This window comes from Panthera pardus, unplaced genomic scaffold (genome assembly GCF_024362965.1).
Source record: "Panthera pardus isolate Hobbes unplaced genomic scaffold, ASM2436296v1 HiC_scaffold_20, whole genome shotgun sequence".
Taxonomy (NCBI): Eukaryota; Metazoa; Chordata; class Mammalia; order Carnivora; family Felidae; genus Panthera; species Panthera pardus.
The window spans coordinates 24,019,222-24,039,281 of record NW_026526766.1 but is presented as its reverse complement, the minus strand read 5'-3'; the positions used below and the strand labels follow the sequence as shown (position 1 = coordinate 24,039,281).

General features: G+C 43.7%; 1 protein-coding gene across 4 annotated transcripts in view; it reads left to right on the top strand.

Annotated features, from left to right (window-relative positions):
* Positions 1-3,647: 3,647 nt before the first annotated feature.
* RASEF (RAS and EF-hand domain containing) overlaps positions 3,648-20,060 on the top strand; it is a 79,259-nt gene continuing 62,846 nt past the window's right edge. For all 4 annotated transcript variants that reach the window (XM_019423567.2, XM_019423566.2, XM_019423568.2 and 1 more), the window contains exon 1: positions 3,648-4,362. In XM_019423567.2, the coding sequence (XP_019279112.2) occupies positions 3,932-4,362 (431 nt within the window). In that variant the 5' untranslated portion in view covers positions 3,648-3,931. The remainder of the gene's footprint in view (positions 4,363-20,060) is intronic.

Below are 20,060 nucleotides of genomic sequence, written 5' to 3'. Positions count from 1 at the left end.
AGTGATTCTTTTTTTTTTTAATTTTTTTTTTAATGTTTATTTATTTTGAGACAGAGAGAGACAGAGCATGAACGGGGGAGGGGCAGAGAGAGAGGGAGACACAGAACCGGAAGCAGGCTCCAGGCTCTGAGCCATCAGCCCAGAGCCCAACGCGGGGCTTGAACTCACGGAACGTGAGATCGTGACCTGGCTGAAGTCGGACGCTTAACCGACTGAGCCACCCAGGCGCCCTGAAATGTGAGTGATTCTTGATAGAACAGACTAGAAAGTCCAGAAAGAAACCCAAATAGAAGAATTAAGTATATGCTAAAAGTGACATTTCAATCCATGGGGAAGAGATAGTGAGAGTTGAGACACTAGGTAGAAATCCAGAACAATAGTGAAGTTAAATCTACAAATCACTCACACCTGACCCAAATTAAATTCCAGATGGATTACAATTTTAACTTGAAAAATAAAACCATATTTGAGCTGACATAATACAAACTAAGCAATGTCCTTGTAAGTGACAGGTCACAGTGAAATTGTGGAAACTTTGGTAGGAAAAGCAAGATTCAACTCTTCCACTCAGTCTGGGAAATGGTTTGGTAGACCAAAGAGAGGAAAGCTAAAGGGTGTTTGATATTTACATTTTGTGATGACAATAAGACACTATTAACATAAGTTATGTAATCAAGGGTGGCATATTTGGGGATTGTAGGAGCCCTGGTGAGAGATTAAAGGTAGATAGAGGACTATGAATGACCAGATGAAGAATTTACCCTTGGTTCTCTTTCTACTGGGGAACCTCTGGGAGTGTATGAGCTAGGTTTCTTTTTTTTGGAGGGGGTGTGCAGACTTTCTTATCCGTATTGATATTTTCGGCCAGATAATTCTTCATCATGGGAAACTAGCCCTGTGGATCACAGGATGCTTAGCAGTATCTGTGGCCTCTACCTACTAGATGCGAGTATCATCTCCCCCTTTACAATTGTGACAACCAAAAAATGTCTCCAGACATTGCCCAATGTCTCCTGGGCAACAAAATTATCATAGTTTGAGAACAACTGAGCTCTAGAATGACAGAATAATTGGCATTTTAAAAGGACTATCCAGTTGTGGTTATGTAGAATGGACAGAAGGACAGCAGGACAAGAACCTGAGAAAATGTATTAATGCTGTCCCAGCCCCCTAGCTATGGTATATTGTAATAGTAAAGGGCCTCTAATAAAGCACATCTCCCTGTATCTGTGCCCTTGCATAGTCCCCTCCCACACTGATGTAGGGCTTGCCATGTGACTTGCCTTGATCAAGGTAACATCAGCAACCATGACACAAACCAAGACTGGAAAGGCATTTGTGCATGGGGACTTATTCTCTCGGAACACTGCCACCATGTAACAAAGCCCATGCTAGCCTCCTGAAGACACATGGTCCAGCTAAGAGCCAGCACCAACTTCCAGCCAGACAGGAGTGAGGCTTTCTAACACCATGCAGCCACAGTGAAGCCACCATGACTACATGATCCCAGGAAAGCCAGCAGAAAAAGTATTTACCTGAGCCCTGACCAAGCTGATGACAATGAAATTATGAACAAATGAAATGGTAGCTGTTTTAAATCACTAAGTGTCTGTTGTGTTGTTATGCAGTGATAGATAACTTGCAGTAGGTCTGGAGTAGATCACTATCACTGGAAATGAAAATATGTGTACACAAGGCATTTGGAAGAATCCGTATTTCTTGATGATTCTTCAGTGAAGAGACTCAGTGAAAGGGCAGAGTAGGTCAAAAAATATGTGTTTATAAACCGAGTGCAAAGGTCAAGGGAATTCAGGAATGAAGTTGCATGAAGAGTTTTCAAGAAAGCACTTCTATCTAAGCAGTTATGAATATTAACTCATCTGTTTTGAAAACTACAGCTATTTAGTAATTGCTAACAGTATAATCATAATAATACTTCAAAGATTCAGTTTAATACATATATTTCTAAAGCTTTAAAAGCATTACCAAGCTAGCCACTTTTTACTTTATATGGAAAAATCAATCTTTAGACTAAACAGGAAAGAACATAAACTCAAAATCAATAACAATTTATATTGCACTGATGATAAAATTCATTTCAATGTATTAGCTGTCCACTTGTATGGAACTCTATTCACTTAGCAATTAGATTGCTAAGACCGGGGCCTCTAATAGAATGCCTCTCATAATTTACCAGTTGGATTTACAGATGGCGATTATCAGTGGTATTTACGGCTTGATAGATGCTGAGTGTTGACCCTGTTTATTGTACTATTCAGGAATTAACAGTTTCTCAGAGGGTTAGCGCTTAGCTTTATGTTTAAGAACACCAGCCTGAGGGAATGTCAGTCAAATCCCCTACTTTATTTTAATCATATATAAAAAATCAAAGTAATAAGCAATAAAGAAAATCCATAATGAGATAAAATGGAAATACAGACTCATAACTAAAAGAACTGGCAGTAAATAAAAGAACGTGTAAAGCATGGAGGGAATGGACAAAGTAAGTAAAGTAGGAATAACCAAAATGCATTTTTACAGGCTATTAGAATCACCAAAGGGAACATATGCATAAGTCATATAAGACAGTGAGGGTCTCTTGGAAACAGGACAAGATTTAAAAAAAAAAAAAATCAAAATGACAGAATTTTAAAGATCTTGTACCCATTAAACAGTCAGTATTAAAGAAACAATAGTATTGTTGAAATAAGTGTTTAAGATCAAAGGGTAACATGCATTTGGATATAGAATTTCCATAAGATTTGTTTAAAAAAAGGAAAAAAGCAACTCCAGTCTTTGTTTAAATGTTGCTGCCTGCCAAAGTATTTGGGTTATTAAATCTTTTTTTTTTTTTTTTTTTTTTTTTTTTTTTTTTGAGAGAGAAAGAGCATTAGCAGGGGAGGGACAGAGAGGTCTGGGGGGCGGGGGGGGGGGGCGCACAGGATCTGAAGCAGGCTCCAGGCTCTGAGCTATCAGCACTGAGCCCCACACAGGCTCGAAGTCACTGAGGGTGAGATAAGGACCTGAGCAGAAGTTGGATGCATAACCGACTGAGCCATCTAGACGCCCCGGTTTTTACTTTTTTCTCAGGTTGAGGAAACAAGGACTGAGAAAAAATTATTTGGATGTGGGTATCTGGAAGATCTATGTGATTTCTAGTGTGTATTAACCAGTTGTACCTTAATGTTGGAAGGACCTGGGTTAAGGAAAGCTGGTAAAATCAGAGAACGGGGTCTTCTGTAAATCGTCTAGTTTACTTTGTCAAAAAACTTGTATATGCAGAAGTTTACCAATTTTCCGGAATTACAAGAGAATAAAAATACACATAACGTTCACCAACTTGGAATCCTACACCTATCTTCCTTTTCTCTTTTTGTCCGATTAGCTTTGCACACCTCTGCCAGCTCTTGGCTTTACTGAGCAGTGTTTACGCGGAAGGGCCTGGGGACTCTAGTGCCAGGGTTCCGGCCGGGCCCCTAAACCAAAGAGCCCCCCAACCCAGGTTCCGCCGACTGGAGCTTGGCGCGGAAAGCAGAGCGGGTTCCGGAGGCGTGGGAACCGGAGCCGTGCGCTCCTCCTACCTGGCTGGGCGGAGCCGGCCGGCCCGGAAAGTGAGGGCCGCCGCTCCCCGGCGCTCAGTTGCGGGCGGGGCTGCGCGGTGCGCGGAGTTGGGGGGGCGCACTTAACACTGCTCCTGGGCCGGTAGGGGCAGCGCGTGGGACCAGCGTCGAAGCGCGCCGCCCCCAGCCCGCCCAGGAGCCTCGCCCCGTCCGGACATTCCTGCAAGTGGCCGAACCAGCCGGACGAGCCCGACTCTCCGCGGTTCCCGGCGGCAGCAGGTGGCCCCGGAGTTCCTGCCGTCACCTCAGCCCCGGCGGGCAGCGCGCCCCGTCGCGCCCCGGAGCTGTCTGGGCTGTCCCCGCCGGGCGGGATGGAAGCGGACGGGGACCAGGAGGAGCTGGCCCGCTTGCGCTCCGTCTTCGCTGCCTGCGACGCGAACCGCTCGGGGCGCCTAGAGCGCGAGGAGTTCGGCGCGCTGTGCGCGGAGCTGCGAGTGCGGCCGGCAGACGCCGAGGCCGTGTTCCAGCGTCTAGACGCCGACCGGGACGGCGCCATCACCTTCCAGGAATTCGCGCGCGGCTTCCGCGGGGCCCGCCGCGGGGGGCGGCACCGGGGCTGGGGGCCTCGGGAGCCCGCGTCCACCGCGGGCCAGGTGGAGCCCGACCGCGAGGACGGCGAGGAGGACGAGGGCGACGAGGACGCTGCGGAGACACTGGCGGCACCCTGGGGTCGCGCGAGCCCGGTCCAGGCTTGGCAGGACTTCCAGGCGCGACTCGGGGAAGAGGCCAAGTTCATCCCCAGGTGCGTGTGTGGGTTGGAGGGCCGAAGGTGAGGATGGTGTTTCCTGTATTCCGGGTCCACGGACTCTAACTTTTTCAAGTCGAGACCCCCTAGAGTTGAAGAACGGGAGTGCGTTCAGAGTTCGGGTTTGGGGAGAAAGTTTTGCTTGCTCATTTCTGAGCCCTGCACAGGGCACTTTGTTAATTACCTGGGTCACAGTGAATTCCGCAGGGTCCAGAGTTTCTTCCCAGGCAAGGGTTTGGGAGCGCTCTCTACATTTAATCGCACTTTTTACCAAGGCCTCCAGGCTGCACCCCGGAGCGTCGCTGCGATCCGCATACTCTACAAGTAGTTTTTGTATTGTTGTTTTCTTACAACTACATAGAAGATCAAACATGTTGGGCATTTATATTCCTGGATTCGCATATTCATTGATGCGTACTATGTTCTAGGCATTTTACAGAGTTCGTTCATTTAATTGTTGCAACAACCCTGGGAAGTGGGTTTTCTTATTTCTGATTGTTGGAGAAACTTAAAGACTCAGAAATTTAAACCTGTAAGACATTAAGGAACTTGACTAGTTAATAAAAGAGCAGGGACTTGATCCCAGATATTGTTGAACTGAAAAACTGGTTTTATACAATGGAATCAAATGATAAAATCATACAATTAATTCTCTACTCCTATGGCTCCGACAGAAATAATATCAAGTTACTAACTTACTTCTTAGGGGTTAAGGGAATGCCTGCAGGGGCAGGGCAGGGAAAGAAAGATACTCAGGTTTTATGCAAGAGTAATTTGCATGTGTCCCTGCTTTCCTGCCATGGTATGTCTTGAGCTGCCAGTTTCACTTCTTCCTCTGGCACTACAAACACGTGAATGCTGTAAAAAGTGTATTTCTGCTCTCTGTTTGGATTTTTGGTTGAAAGCTTATGGAGCTGTGTCATTATTAATAACTGAAAGGTGTCATTCTGACTGGCAATTCACATATCTTAGACTTAAGACTCAGAGAAGCAAGTAGCCCTGGGAGGGGACAGTGGTCTGGCTCACTCATTCACAGCGTGCACCTGCAGACCTGGAGACCTGGGTTCCACTTCCTCCTTTGCCCAGCTCCTCCCTCCAGTTTGGAAAGTGAGGCATGGAGAGTGACTCAGTGCAGTATGAGACAGATGTGTAGAGAAAGTGGGTGTGATACCCATTTTTCTGTTATTTACAAATGAGTTAAAATGCAATGGCTCTACCAGGAAAGTAGAAAAATGTAAACATTGCTATAAACAGTATTCTTTGCGTTATCTCTTATCTGTAACTTGGTTTAGGTCTGCCTAATGAAAAGTAACAATTTTAGGAATAAGGGAAGGTGAACCCATGCCATGCTTTATATCCACACGCGGATCTACTTTTCACAGTTGTGAACTCTCAGCAGCAAATGTATGACACTTAACCATTAAGTGATTTAGATTGATCTTCTTAGAGTCAGTATACAAACCAGGATTTAATATTGGTGATATTGTTATTATCATTTCCAAACTCTTCAAAGGTTATTAAATTTTATGGGCACCATTGTCACCAGTAGACTTGTTTTAAGCCCCACCCCCTTCTGATTGGAGATTAACAAGTACAATATTTGTCTTCCTGTACTTGTTCAAGTGGAAAAGAACTAAACTGAGCTGCTGCATCTGATTGTTACCATGGCAGCCATTAACTGTTTTTGGTAAATTGAATTGCTTCCATTCCACTTTCCTCATACAGCTGTTCACCTTCCGTTCCTCTCATCCAAATGTGATAACACTCTTTTGTTATTGATAATGCCATCAGCATTATTTCAGCCAAATTAATTCTGCAAACATTATTGAGTGCTTATTTTGTGCCAGGCACTGTTTTAGGTACTGTTCTAGGTCCCTGGGGACAAAGAGAAGTATGTAGTGTAGTTCATGACTTCAGGAAATTTATAGTGCAGGTGAAACATTTCTCAAAAAATTCATGAAATAACATTTAAAGGTGAGAGGGTTTTTTTTGCAAGAAATTCCATACATAGAGGACAGTCCAACGGACTACTATAACCAGGAACTTTCTTTGAAGTCTTGAGTTTTTATATTTAAAAAGGTCATGGGGGTGCCTGGGTGGTCAGAGCATCTGACTCTTGATTTTGGCTCAGGTCATGGTCCCAGGATCATGGGATCAAGCCCGTCATTGGGCTCTGCACTGAGTGTGGAGCTTGCTTAAGATTGTTTCTGTCTCTCCCCCTCTCTGTCCCTGTCCCCAGTTAGTGCCTGCACGTGCTTTCTCTTTCTCGCTCAAAAATAAAGAAACAATAAAAAAGGTCATGTATTTGTTCATTTTCCCCCATAATACATTAGGGCTTATTTTAATATAAAATACTATATTTTCCTCCAGTGGGAACATTGTTTTTGTAGGAGGATGTGCCATTTTGCCTGGTGGCTTTATCCCATGCTTATCCAAGGGGTTTTCATGCCTAGTTTGAGAAGAACACATATAGATGTAAGAATGTTGGGCTCCTTTAAAGGCACAATGTGGTAGTGTTGACAGAGTTTCCCATTTGTAAGACCATTTAAGCTCCTGGTGTAAAATATTAAGCAAGTTTGGGTTAAACTCCCCAGTCGTCAGTAATTGTGATCTTAGAGAAGAAATAATGTTGCACTGTCTGAAAGGATGAAAATGGTCTCTGGGATGTGTGTCAGCACACTCACAAATTGGTTTTTACTTAGCAGATTAAAGGGGACTGTCCAGAGTAGTCAAGTGACCTGTTAACCTGAACTGGGCAGCTGTAAATGGTCTTCAGGGTCAGGATGGCCATCACCACTTCCTAGAGAACTGGAATTAGGTCAGCCAGCAGGTGAAACCAGAATGGGCATGGCCATGTGGTTATATAAGAGAATCCAGGAAGGGAAGATTGTACAGGGCCAAGAAAACTCCACGAAGTGGGAAGAGAAGGTTGGGTGAGAGATAGAGAATAGGCTTGTAATAACCTAGCCTGGCCAATTTCTTGTGCCAGGTGTGTTATGAAAGAGAGTTTTGTACCTAGTACGTAATAAATGTGCTCACTAAATGTTTGCAAAAACGAATGGAATAAACCTCTGTTCTTTGATTCCTTGGTTCATATATTGAGAATGCAGTTAGTTCATGTTATGTGCACTTTCTTCATTTGTTTTGTTGATTCCTTTTTTTTTTAATACTCTGGTGTGAGTTGTTTATGGTGTTCTAAGATCAGCAAAGAAAGAGAGAAATAGGGTGTGTGTGTGTGTGTGTGTGTGTGTGTGTGTGTGTGTCTACATGCATGTGCCTGTGGGTGCATTGAGCATTTGACCAGGGGTGGGGGGATGGCAGAACTCTTTCCTCTAGTTGGAGCTGAAGCTTTTCAGAGCTTCCTTAACTCCATTTGCTGCGAATTGTGTTGTGATTTGATTTCACATTGATAAATCAGTTTAGAGCCCCATGTTTTCACAAACAGAAACATGAGGATCCAGCTGCCACCAAAACCACAATGGATTTGTGCATGGGCACAGGTACTACAATGGCCAGATCAGGGACAGACCCAAGGTGGTGCTTGTAAGGTAACAGGTGTTAGTGTGATTGGTGACCCACTAGGCAGGACAAGGATGCCATTTGTTCAGGCACCCAAATCAGTCCTGTGTGGTTTCTTATGGTTTGTGGCCTTTCTACACACACGGTGTTGAAGGGGAGACTTTTATATTGACAATTTAGAAAGAATAAATTTAATTGAGAAGAACTGAAACTACCGACCTGTGAGTTGTGTATGGGGTGTCAAAAACAGTGTACTTTAGGGGCCTCTGGGTGGCTCAGTCGGTTAAGCGTCCGACTTCGGCTCAGGTCACGATCTCGCGGTATGTGAGTTCGAGCCCCGCATCGGGCTCTGTGCTGACTGCTCAGAGCCTAGAGCCTGGAGCCTGTTTCAGATTCTGTGTCTCCCTCTCTCTCTGACCCTCCCCCATTCATGCTCTGTCTCTCTCTGTCTCAAAAATAAATAAACGTTAAAAAAAAAACAAAACAGTGTACTTTAGCATCTCCATATAACTGTAGGGATGATTATGGAAATTGAGAGAAAGATCCATGGCTGAACACCAATCCCATTTAAGCAGGACATTTTTAAAACATGTAGCTACAAGTAGGCTGAAGTATAGTTTCCCTACTGCTCAGGGTTTCTTTTACATTTCCCCTTCTTGGGTTCCACGTTAGCCCTTTCCAGTCTGGTTGCATGTATATATATATATATATATATATATATATTTTTTTTTTTTTTTTTTTTTTTTTTTTTTTTTTTTTTTTTTTTTTGAGAGAGAGAGAGAGAGAGCATGCACGCACAGCTGGGGAGGGGCCGAGAGAGGGAGATACAGAACCTGAGGCAGGCTCCAGGCTCTAAGCTGTCAGCACAGAGCCTGATACAGGGCTCAAACTCATAAACCGTGAGATCATGACCTGAGCTGAAGTCAGATGCCTAATGGACTGAGCCACCCAGGCTCTCCGTGGTTGTCTTCTTTTAAAATAGCATGGTTGTTTCATGCAGCCCCTTCCTTTCCATGGTCTGGTACAAGATCACAAGATGGGGAGGCAGAAGAGAGATAAAGGCAGAGAAAGAAAAACTCAGAGGGCTGGAGACTTGGAGCAAGAGAGGGTACAGGTGAGGGGAGAGGAAAGACAGAGATCAATAGATAGATGGACAGATTGGATAGTGCCTCAGTTTCCCCTCTCTTTCCACTGAAGAGGCCATGAGCCACCTTGAGACTGGAGAGGCAAATCAGCTTTGCTCAATCTAATTTTAGCTCTTGAGTATCTCCAAAATGTGGGTATCTTGGTGCTTTGGACTGTGTGTTTGTAGATAAGTATATGTTTTCTACTCATGTGGCCAGGAATATATCTGGTGCTCATCCGGGGAGATAAAGATTTGTTCTAGCCTTGAGACATGACAGTGGGTTGGATCCCAGTCCTGGAAAAGGATTAAGGGTGATTTTGCCTGTGTCTGATATTTACTTCTGGGGCTGGCTTTGGGATCTATCAGTGTAGTAGCCACGGGCTTTCCCGAATTCTCTGCCTTTTCTGGGTTCAGAAGTGGGGTGTTTATATGTATATTTATTTTCTAACTGTTGCTGGTCTTTTGCTTTTTGTTTTCTCCTCTTTAGTACATCTTCTGTTGTAATTCAGTGTGTCATTTCCCTGCTGCTGAGCGGGAGAAATGTGTCTGTTAAGAAAACCGCAGCTCAGCCTCGAACCTTCCGAGACTTGCTCCTGGGCTTTGTAGGGGTCTGCTGGTGGCTTGGCTTTTATGGACTCTACTTGATGATGGTCCCTTCTGGTTTTGATATTTGAATTTCATCTCAAGGTGATAATTTCATTTAGGTCTCCTGGCCCCAGAAATGTATTCTGGCCTTCCTGTCCTTGGAAGACTATCTGTTCTGGCCATGTCGTTAAGTGGCCTGCTCAGATTGTGAGATCTCACTGATTGTTCAGGTCTTTATTCTCAGGTTTTGATAAGAGATGATTTATCCCGCCCTTATGAGGTGGGCATAAAGAAAAAGGCTTAAAATGGGGTGTCCTTGGGAAGACTGCACTCCAAGAACCATAGACTGTTCTCTTAGCTTGTCTTTTAACCTGAAATTTTGATTTACTCCTCTCCCAAATCACTGTTCAGATTCAGGGTCATACTACTCCTATCACTGTACATATAGATATCTTTACCTGTCTCTGGGGGCACCTGGGTGGCTCAGTCAGTTAAGTGTCCGACTTTGGCTTAGGTCATGATCTCACGGTTTGTGAGTTGGATCCCTGCATTGGGCTCTGCAGTTCGTGTGGAGCCCACTTCACATCCTCTGTCACCTCCACTTTGCCCCTCCCCTGCATGCACTTTCTCTCTCTCTCTCTCTCTCTCTCTCTCTCTCTCTCAAAAATAAAGAAAAAAGAAAAAAAAATAAATCTTTACCTGTTTCTTCATTTCCACCCGGGTTACACAATTATTTCATTTGAAAAATGGAAGTAGCGCCATTGCACTGACCTGCCTCCAATGGAGGTTTGGAGGCTGACAGCAGAAACGGGACCCTGTAGGTATGGGAGAGATCGGAGCGCCATGGGCATTCAAATGCCTGGGTTTTTTCCTCCTAAGATGGTGTATGCAGTACACATTCTTGGTTCATGTGTAACTTGTTAAAGCTGAGGCAGCTCCTGACTGCAGTGTGTAGTTGGAAGGAAGAAGCAGGAAGAGATTCTTTATCGTGGGCATTCAGGCTGCTTCTGTTTGATGACATTAGTCTTCTATCAGGTTGTAAAATGGAAAGTAAACACTGCTTTCTACAGGGAAGTTGTAATGGGGGAATATATGTATGACACATGATTTTCTTGGAGTTAGTTCCTCAAAAAATTCCATTGCTTCAACTTGTAAATATCCAGGATTTTCCAAATTATAATTGCTTTTGTCAGAGCAGTTATAAAAGGAGAATAGTGAATTGTGACCTTTAAGGACTTAGTTTGTACGTCTTATAAAAAGATAGATGCAGTAACTCAAACATGTTTCTGTAATTCTTTCTCTCATTCACTCAGTGTGCCTGCCAGTGTCCTAGGCACACTAGAGAGACTTTGTAGGCTTGACCCTGACCTTCAAAGAGCTTTTGTCCCACCTTAAATACATAGGAGTTTCTGATACCTGAAGGACCTGGGATGAGGTATAATCTGAAAAAATACCTCTTGGCACATACCCTACGCTGTGGACGTTTCATGTCAAGAGTGTTTCTGAAATCAGACCCTTTGAGGTCTTTCCATGTGTACCTGGGAGTCTTAGAATCCTAAAGGTTTTTGTTTTCATTTGGATGAAATATAACACAAACTGATTTGCACACGTTTGGAATCACCTGGATGACTCCTACGTCAGAGATTTGGCCGCTCTGTTTCAAAGCCTGCCTTTGTGGTTAAGATTGTGTGGCATCCCCAGCACTGCATTCATAGGCAGAACAGTGCATGGTGACATGTTCATGTCAAGTGGCTGACAACACAAAGCAAACCTATGCCTGACACTTGAATTTACCAGGGTACCTTCTCAGGTAGGAAACAGAGGATGCGCAAACTAGAAATGGTAGCTTTCCCAACTCTGTGCTTTGACCTTCAGAGTCTGAAAAATTGGAATTTCCACTTCAAATCTGAATTTTTCACCGTCTTTTATAAGCTGGCATCACTCACAGCACTGAGCCTACATCCAGCATGACAGTTCACTCATGAACTGTCCAAACTGTTGGATTGTCTGTGGTCTCAGTAGAAAGTGATGGGAGAGTAGGGTTTTGGTTGTATCAGTGTGTTCCAAAGAGCCACGTGCAAGCTGTGCTACCATATTGATGCTGGCTATGGTGATTTAGTTTCAGACGGAAGTGTATCCCCTGTCAGATTAGATGAATGTTATTAATTCTGACTTCATTGATTCTGTAAATGCATGTTTGTCTTCTAAGTGTTTTGGAGCTATAAGTATAGGAAGTTTATATATGGTTTATGTTTGTTCCTGGTTAAGCAACATGGTATAAACAATATTTATGTCAACCCTGGAACTCATAGGAGATATTTTTAAGTAAGGTCTGCATGTTAATCAAGTGTGAGATACACTGTTCTAAAAAAGACTTGAAATTCTCAAGAACAATGTAGGATTGGAAATGTTTATTTATCATTGCTTATCAATCTTGTCTGTCTCTTTTTAATTTTTTTAAATGTTTATTTTTTATTTTTTTATTTTTTTTTAAAATTTTTTTTTAACGTTTATTTATTTTTGAGACAGAGAGAGACAGAGCATGAACGGGGGAGGGGCAGAGAGAGAGGGAGACACAGAATCCGAAGCAGGCTCCAGGCTCTGAGCCATTAGCCCAGAGCCCGATGCGGGGCTCGAACTCACGGACCGCGAGATCGTGACCTGAGCTGAAGTCGGACGCTTAACCGACTGAGCCACCCAGGCGCCCCTTAAATGTTTATTTTTGAGAGAGAGAGAGAGAGAGAGAGAGAGAGAGAGAGAGAGAGAGAGACTGCAAGTGGGGGAGGGGCAGAGAGAGAGGGAGACACAGAATCCGAAGCAGGCTCCAGGCTCTGAGCTGTCAGCAAAGAGCCCGACGTGGGGCTTGAACTCACAAACTGTGAGATCATGACCTGAGCCTGTCAGATGCTTAACTGACTAAGCCACCCAGGCACCCCAGTCTTGTCCATCTTCTAACTTGAGGGCATAATACTGTTGAAGAAGTTCATCTTGAATGGTTCCCAATCTTGTCATTTATCCAACAGAAGAAACTTACCTTTTTCTATGTCTGTCCATCCTTCCTCCCTCTCTTCCTCCCTTCCTTCTCCTTCCTTCCTTCCTTCCTTCCGCCCATCCTTCCTTCCTTCCTTCCTATAACATGTTTTTATATCCACATGTGCCTGGGACTGGGCTAGATACTGGGTGTTTTAAAATAGTACCCTGTCAGGGGCGCCTGGGTGGCTCAGTTGGTTGGGCGTCCAACTTCGGCTCAGGTCATGATCTCACGGTCTGTGGGTTCGAGCCCCACGTCAGGCTCTGTGTTGACAGCTCAGAGCCTGCAGTCTGGTTCCGATTCTGTGTCTCCCTCTCTCTCTGCCCCTCCCCTGCTCAAGCTCTGTCTCTGTCTCTCTCAAAAATAAATAAACATTAAAAAAATTTTTTTAAATAGTATCCTGTTAGAAATCAGAGTTTCTTGGCCAGTTTGTCTCTATCCAGAGGTGATAGCATCAGTGAGGTTATAGAATGGGAAGAATCATGGGTGGATGGTCTGAGTTCAGCTCTTACTGGTGGTCAGAAATCAAACAGGTAAACTAAAATTCAGAGTTTCTTCCTGTCTTCGATACAGAAGTCGTATCCTTCTAGCTCCTATGATGGTGTTACAGTTCCATTGAGGGACTCTAGGCACCTGTCAGATGACCTCCAGGTTCCCTTCTCTTACCATCCTGTGGGTTGTGACTGATGTCATGGAGGTGGGGGTCACAAACTCAGGGGTCTGGGGCCAGATGAGTAACACTGAGCTGGTGGAGAAGAGTCCGGGCCCAAAACCAGCCTCTCTGAACTGTCATGCTGGATGTAGGCTCAGTGCTGTGAATGATGCCAGCTTATAAAAGATGGTGAAAAATTCAGATTTGAAGTGGAAATTCCAATTTTTCAGACTCTGAAGGTCAAAGCATAGAGTTGGGAAAGCTACCATTTCTAGTTTGCACATCCTCTGTTTCCTACCTGAGAAGGTACCCTGGTAAATTCAAGTGTCAGGCATAGTTTTGCTTTGAGGATCCATGTTGATGTGAGCATGTGATTGCACGGTACCCTAAATTAGGACTTGGGCTGCTGCTTCCACTTCCCAAGTTTGTGGGCAGTATTTTTTGACCCAAAGATAGTCTCTCTCTACCACTGTTTTTTTTTTTCTCCTGGATATTGTTGTACTTTTCGGAGTCACCTTGTTCAGGCTTAACAGATGTTGCTTGTACGATATTTTCTGCCTCCAGGTTTTGCTGCCCTGATAGGTGCATCCTTGGGGGAGGAGGGCTGAGTTCTGAATGCATTGGGATGTCCAGAACCCCTTCTACCCTAATGTCTTTCTCTTCATTTGAAGCTAGAACAACATTTAAGGCATGTCACAGTTTTTAAGCATATAATTTTTAAGACTTGTAACAAAGTCAATCAGAATGGAATGACTTCTGATTAAAAATAAAGGAATTTGGGTATAAGAGGTACTGCAGTGGTATTATCTTTTACTGTTGGAATACTTTGTCCTTCAGACAGAAAATTTTTCACAGATGAAAAGATGCTCAACATCACTAATCATCAGGGAAATGCAAATCAAAACCACAATGCGATACTGTCTCACAGCTGTTAGGATGGCTATTATCAAAAAACCAGAATAACAAATCCTAGTGAGGATGTGGAGAAATGGAACCCTGGTACCCTGTTGGTGGGAATATAAAATGGTGTAGCCACTATGGAAAATAACGTGGAGGTTTCTCAAAAAATTAAAAATAGAACTACCATATGGGGTGCCTGGTTGGCCCAGTTAGTTAAATGTCCAACTCTTGATTTCCACTCAGGTCATGATCTCATGGTTATGAGATCAAGCCCCATGTTGGGCTCTGTGCTGACGGCACTGGGATTCTCTCTCTTTCTCTCTCTCTCTCTCTCCCTCCCTCCCTCCCTCCCCCCCTTTCTGTCCCTCCCCAACACACATGCACACTCATCCTCTCTCTCAAAATAAATAAATAAACATAAAAAAAAAAAACCCAGAACTAGCATATGATCCAGCAGTCCCACTTCTGGGTATGTATATAAGAGAATTGATTAAAATGAGGATCTTAAAGAGATATCTGCACTCTCACGATTATTGTAGCATTATTCACAATAGCCAAGAGGTGGAAATAATCTAAGTGTCCACTGACAGACGAATGGATGAAGAATATGTATATAATACAATGGAATATCATTTAGCTTTAAAAAAATAAGGAATTCCCACAATGTGGGACACCGTACATGAACCTTGAGGAATTACACTAAGTGAAACAAGCTAGTCACAGAAGGACAAAGACTGCATGATTCCACTTATATCTTAAGTATCTTCAGTAGTCAGACTCTTGGAAGGAGAAAGTAGAAGGTGGTTGTAGGGGCGGGGGGAGGTGACAATGGAGAGTTGCTGTTTGATGGGTATAGCCTGTCAGTCATTCAAGATGAAATCATTCTGGAGATTTGCTCTACAATAATGTGCAGTACAGGACTGTCCACTTAAAATTTTGTTAAGAAGGTAGATTTCATGTATGTTTCTTACCATGATAAAAAAAAGTTAAAGAAATATGAATTTTTTTCAGACAGATAAGAAATTTGAAGAGTTATCAAAGCTCTGTGCCTTGATTTCTGTTTGTGTCATTTGTTTCTGAGCCATCCCAAATACAGGGTCTGTGAAGCTTTGCCCCTTGAATGTACTCATACTGGCTGTTTTTAGGCAAGCAGGCAGAAACACTTGAGGTAATGACACATTCTAAGAGCACTCTCTCACCACACACATACACCAAGGGCAGTCACTATTCAATTTCAATTTTTTTAAAATTAGTTTTGGGACATTTTATGAGAATGTTCAACCACGATACCCCATTGTGATTATTTATAATTATAAAATTATGGAGCATGTTCAGGTGGCCATTTTGTCATAATATTTTTGACCAGGAATATTTTTTAAATGTCTGGATATAAAGCAAACATGTGCAAATGAGTTATTCATTTTGAAATCCGAATGCAGTGGTGAGAGTATCACCTGCTGGCAGAGGTGGAAGGGCTCACGGGAGCTAGTGGCACATCCACTGACTTGTGGCTCATCTACGGGGCATGGCAGCTGTGCCATTTCATCCCTTGACGTGACACGATCACTTCGTAATTCTTGCTTCCGTAGAACAGAGTTATAGTCTGCTCTGGGCTGGGGTGGAAGAATTCTGGGAGAGTCCATCGACATTTGCTTAGAAAATCCATGTTTTAGGATGTTCATATGTCATGTTTTCTGACTGAAATGCTATAAACCAGTGTTGGTGTTTGTGATGCAAAATATTTTTTCTTTCCTTCCTTGGGGATCCCTGGCACAGCATGTACTTCACAGTCTGGCAGAAATGGTTAGCTTGGGGATGTTAATGAATGAATTACAGTACCGGCATTCAGCTCTACCATGGTGTATGCATTCCAGAAAGACATAATATTCTGCAAACACATAGGACATATGAAGAAGGATAGGATGGGGCCGACCACTCAATATTGTACACCTTTGTAACCAGAACACTGGAAAAAAAAACCAGTAACAACTCTAATAAGATACCAGCACAATAAAAAAAGAAAGCCATGTTAGATTAAAAAAAATTTTAATGTTTATTTGTTTTTGAGAGAGAGATAGACAGAGTGTGAGCAGGGGAGGGGCAGAGAGAAAGGGAGACACAGAATCTGAAGCAGGCTCCCGGCTCCTAGCTGTCAGCACAGAGCCCAATGTGGGGCTTGAACTCATGAACCATGAGATCATGACCTGAGCCGAAGTCAGACGCTTAACTGACTGAGCCACCCAGGAGCCTCAGTCATGTTAGAGACATAGACATGGAAATACAACAGCCCAGGAATAACTGCACATGTTTTAAAAAACAAAAATATAGGATATTACAGTTTAATTTTTTTTTTGAAGATTAAGGTAGCTTGATGGAGGAGGTATTTGGTTGTGGCTGCTGAGTTATAGGGACAAGGACAAAATGCACAAAGCTCTGAGAGAACCAGGACAAAGCATGTGGACCATCTGTGCCAAGAGGAAGGCCCCTGGCCGAGTGGGCATTGTGTCGGCTCTGTATTTACCTCAGCTGCCGCTGCAGCTTGGGGAATGGACTTGCATTTGGTGGCTGTTACTTGGGGGCACAGAGCCTTAATATGCTGGGAAACACAGCTTCCACTTCAGCTTCACTCACCTGTTGACCTAGGAAACAAGCTGGTTGGTGCTATAGGAACACGCATTGTGGTGGAGCAGTCCTGGTCTTCAGTACAAATTCATGAGGGGGCAGGGCCAGGCACAAAGCCAGCGCTGAGTGGGAGGTTGGTTCTGTGTGTACAGATTCAGAGGCTTTGTACTGGTCTAAGGGGATAATGCATTGCCTTGCTGCTAATAGATTATAGTGAATAAGCTGTCTTTAGGCCAATAAAAATCCATCAGTCCCCAAAAGTCTGCAGCTTTTTCAGACAGGTTATTACAATCCTAATGAGCCCTGTGACAATTAAAATGTTACGATATAGCTGAGCATTTGGAGCCCTTAAAAAGTGACCTACTCCATCGAATGACACTTAAAGTTCGTATTTGCCAACTGAAAAATAATTCAGTTCTTACTGAATTCAATTTATTCAACTGAGTAAGTTGAATAATCTTATTCAGCTCTTTTAGGCAGTGCTAGCTTGTATATGCTATGAAGCTGATATATGTTTGTTTATGTGTGATTAGCTCCAAAGTGCAATGATTTAAATTACCATATTATTTAGGGTTCCCTAGAGAAACAGAAACTATAAAGTGTGTGTGTGTGTGTGTGTGTGTGTGTGTGTGTGTGTGTGTGTGTGTGTGTGTATAAGAGAGAGAAAGGAATTTATTTTAAGGAATTGGTTCTTAGATTGTGTAGGCTGGCAAGTCCAGAGTCTGCGGAGGTAGACCAGGAGGCTGGAGACCCCGGGAAGAGTCATTGTAGGCAGAGGGAAGGGCAGAATGCCTTCTTCCTCCAGGGAGGTCAGTCTTTAATCTTAAGGTCTTCAGCTAATCGGATGAGGCCTGCCTGCATCATGGAGGGGAATGTGCTTTACTCAGAGCCTACTGATTTAAATGTTAGTGTCATTTACAAAATGCCTTCACAGCAACATCCAGACGTGTATGACCAAGTGTTTGAGTACAGTAGCCTCACCAAGTTGACACATAAAATTAACCACAGCCACTAAGAAACTTTTTCAGATGTTCCCAGTTTCTGAGATTCCCGATGTCTTGGGAATCAGTTTTGAAAAGATCAGAGACCATTTTAAAAATGCTTCTAGGTTATAAAATATATACCAGAAAACTTGTGGATATTTACTTGAATCTGGAAAAAACCCCGGTACATATGTTATATGCCTCCCGCACCCCTTCCAAATGCCTAAACAGTCCAAAACAACATACCAAATTTCTGTGACAGCTTTTTGTGGTTCCTGTTATTTTTCTATCTGCCAAGAAAAGGCTTGCCCTGCATGTGTTTTTGGCTCTGAGATGCCCCCGGGGGGGAAATGGGCTTCCTCTCTACCGCTCCATCCTTACCCTGCAGTCCCACTCTTCATCACAGTATCCGTGAGTCTGAACCAAGCACCAGAGAGAAGAGGCATTTTGGATTGAAGCAGCCTTGGCCGCATCAAGCCACGCCAGCATTCCACACTGTTGCCCTTTCCCGGGCAAACCATCTGCTTGCTTGCTTATGTCTTCCTTCTCCTCCTTCGCCTTCTTTCCCTCCTTCCCTCTTGCAGATGCTGTGGAAAAGTCATTATGCCAAGAAGCCCAAAGATAATGGGAAATATTATGAAGTTCCTTAGAGTAGGGAAGGTTCTTCCTCTACTGTCCCCAACTACTAGTTTTAGTCCCTGAATTGGTAGCTCCTAACAAGGATGCAATTTGAGAGGCATAGGGAATCCCAGAAGTGTGCCACCAGATAAAAGTCCTAAAATTCAGCCATAAGAAAGCTGCTAGTTGCATGCTCATTTTTCAGTTCCCAGGAGCTCAACAGACACTGCTTTTGTTATTATTTTTTTTTACTTTTTTAAAGTTTATTTATTTTGAGAGAGAGAGAATATCCCAAGCAGGCTGCTGGCATGGAGCGTGATTTGGGGCTTGAACCCACAAATTGTGAGATTGTGCCCTGAGCCGAAAATCAAGAGTCGGTCACTTAACCATCTGAGCCACCCAGGCACCCCAGCAGATGCTTCTTTTAAATCACACCTTTTCTCAGGCACTGCTACTCAGCAGTGCAGACCAGCAGCACTGGCAGCACCTGGTAGTGGTTCTAGAACCGCAGACTCTGAAGCCCCACCATGAACCTGCTGAAGCACTTGCATTTTAAGAGGGTCCCTGGGTGATTTGTGCACATTTTAAACTCTGTTAGGGAGGAGCACCTGGGTGGCTCAGTCCGTTAAGCGTCCGACTTGGGCTCAGGTCATGATCTCACAGTTCGTGAGTTCTGGACCCGAGATAGGCTCTGTGCTGACAGCTCAAAGCCTGGAGCCTGCATCGGATTCTGTGTGTACCTCTCTTTCTGCTCCTCCCCCACTTGTCCGCTCCCCTCTCCCTTCTCTCTCTCTCCAAAATAAATAAATATTTAACAGTTGTTTTAACCCTGCCAGTAAAATGAGAAATGAGAGTATGGGATTTAGCCACTTTTGCTTGGGAGTTGCTTATAAAGAGGTAGAGAAGACCCAGAAAGAGAATGTTGAACTTAGGTAGAAAATAAGAACTTGACGTATGCCAGAATTATGCCTTGTGTTGCCCCTGGTTGTCTGAAATCTGAATTGTGAAGTGTTCCTGACAGAATTTACCATGAAGATAAGTAATTGATACTTCACTGAATATATTATGTATTTTGTGAATGTATTCTTCAAAGACATACGCATACAGAACAGTTCACAGAGCTTAATCTTCCTTGATCTTCCCAGATGGAATGCTCACGTAATCGGCATCCAGATCAAGAACCTGAACATTTTACCAATTTTTCCAAAGTCCCCAGTGGTCCCTTTCAATCCCTGTTGTCCTCAGCCCCAGAACAGTCATTATCCTTTGCCTTTTTTTTTTTTAACATCTATTTATTTTTGAGAGACAGAGAGGGACAGAGCACAAGCGGGGGAGGGGCAGAGAGAGAAAGAGACACAGAATCCAAAGCAGGCTCCAGGCTCTGAGCTGTCAGCACAGAGCCCGACATGGGGCTCGAACCCACAAACCGTGAAATCATGACCTGAGCTGAAGTCGGACGCCCAACCGACTGAGCCACCCAGGCACCCCTGCCAGGGTTTTTTTGTTTTTTGTTTTTTGTTTTAATTTACATACAGGGCCCCAAACAGCGTATCTTCCTTCCTGTGCTCTACATTGCGTTCATGAGCTTGGAGTTGTTCATCTGTCATTTCCATTGCTATAGAGTATCCCTGTGTGTAGAGTATCCCATAAATAAATGGA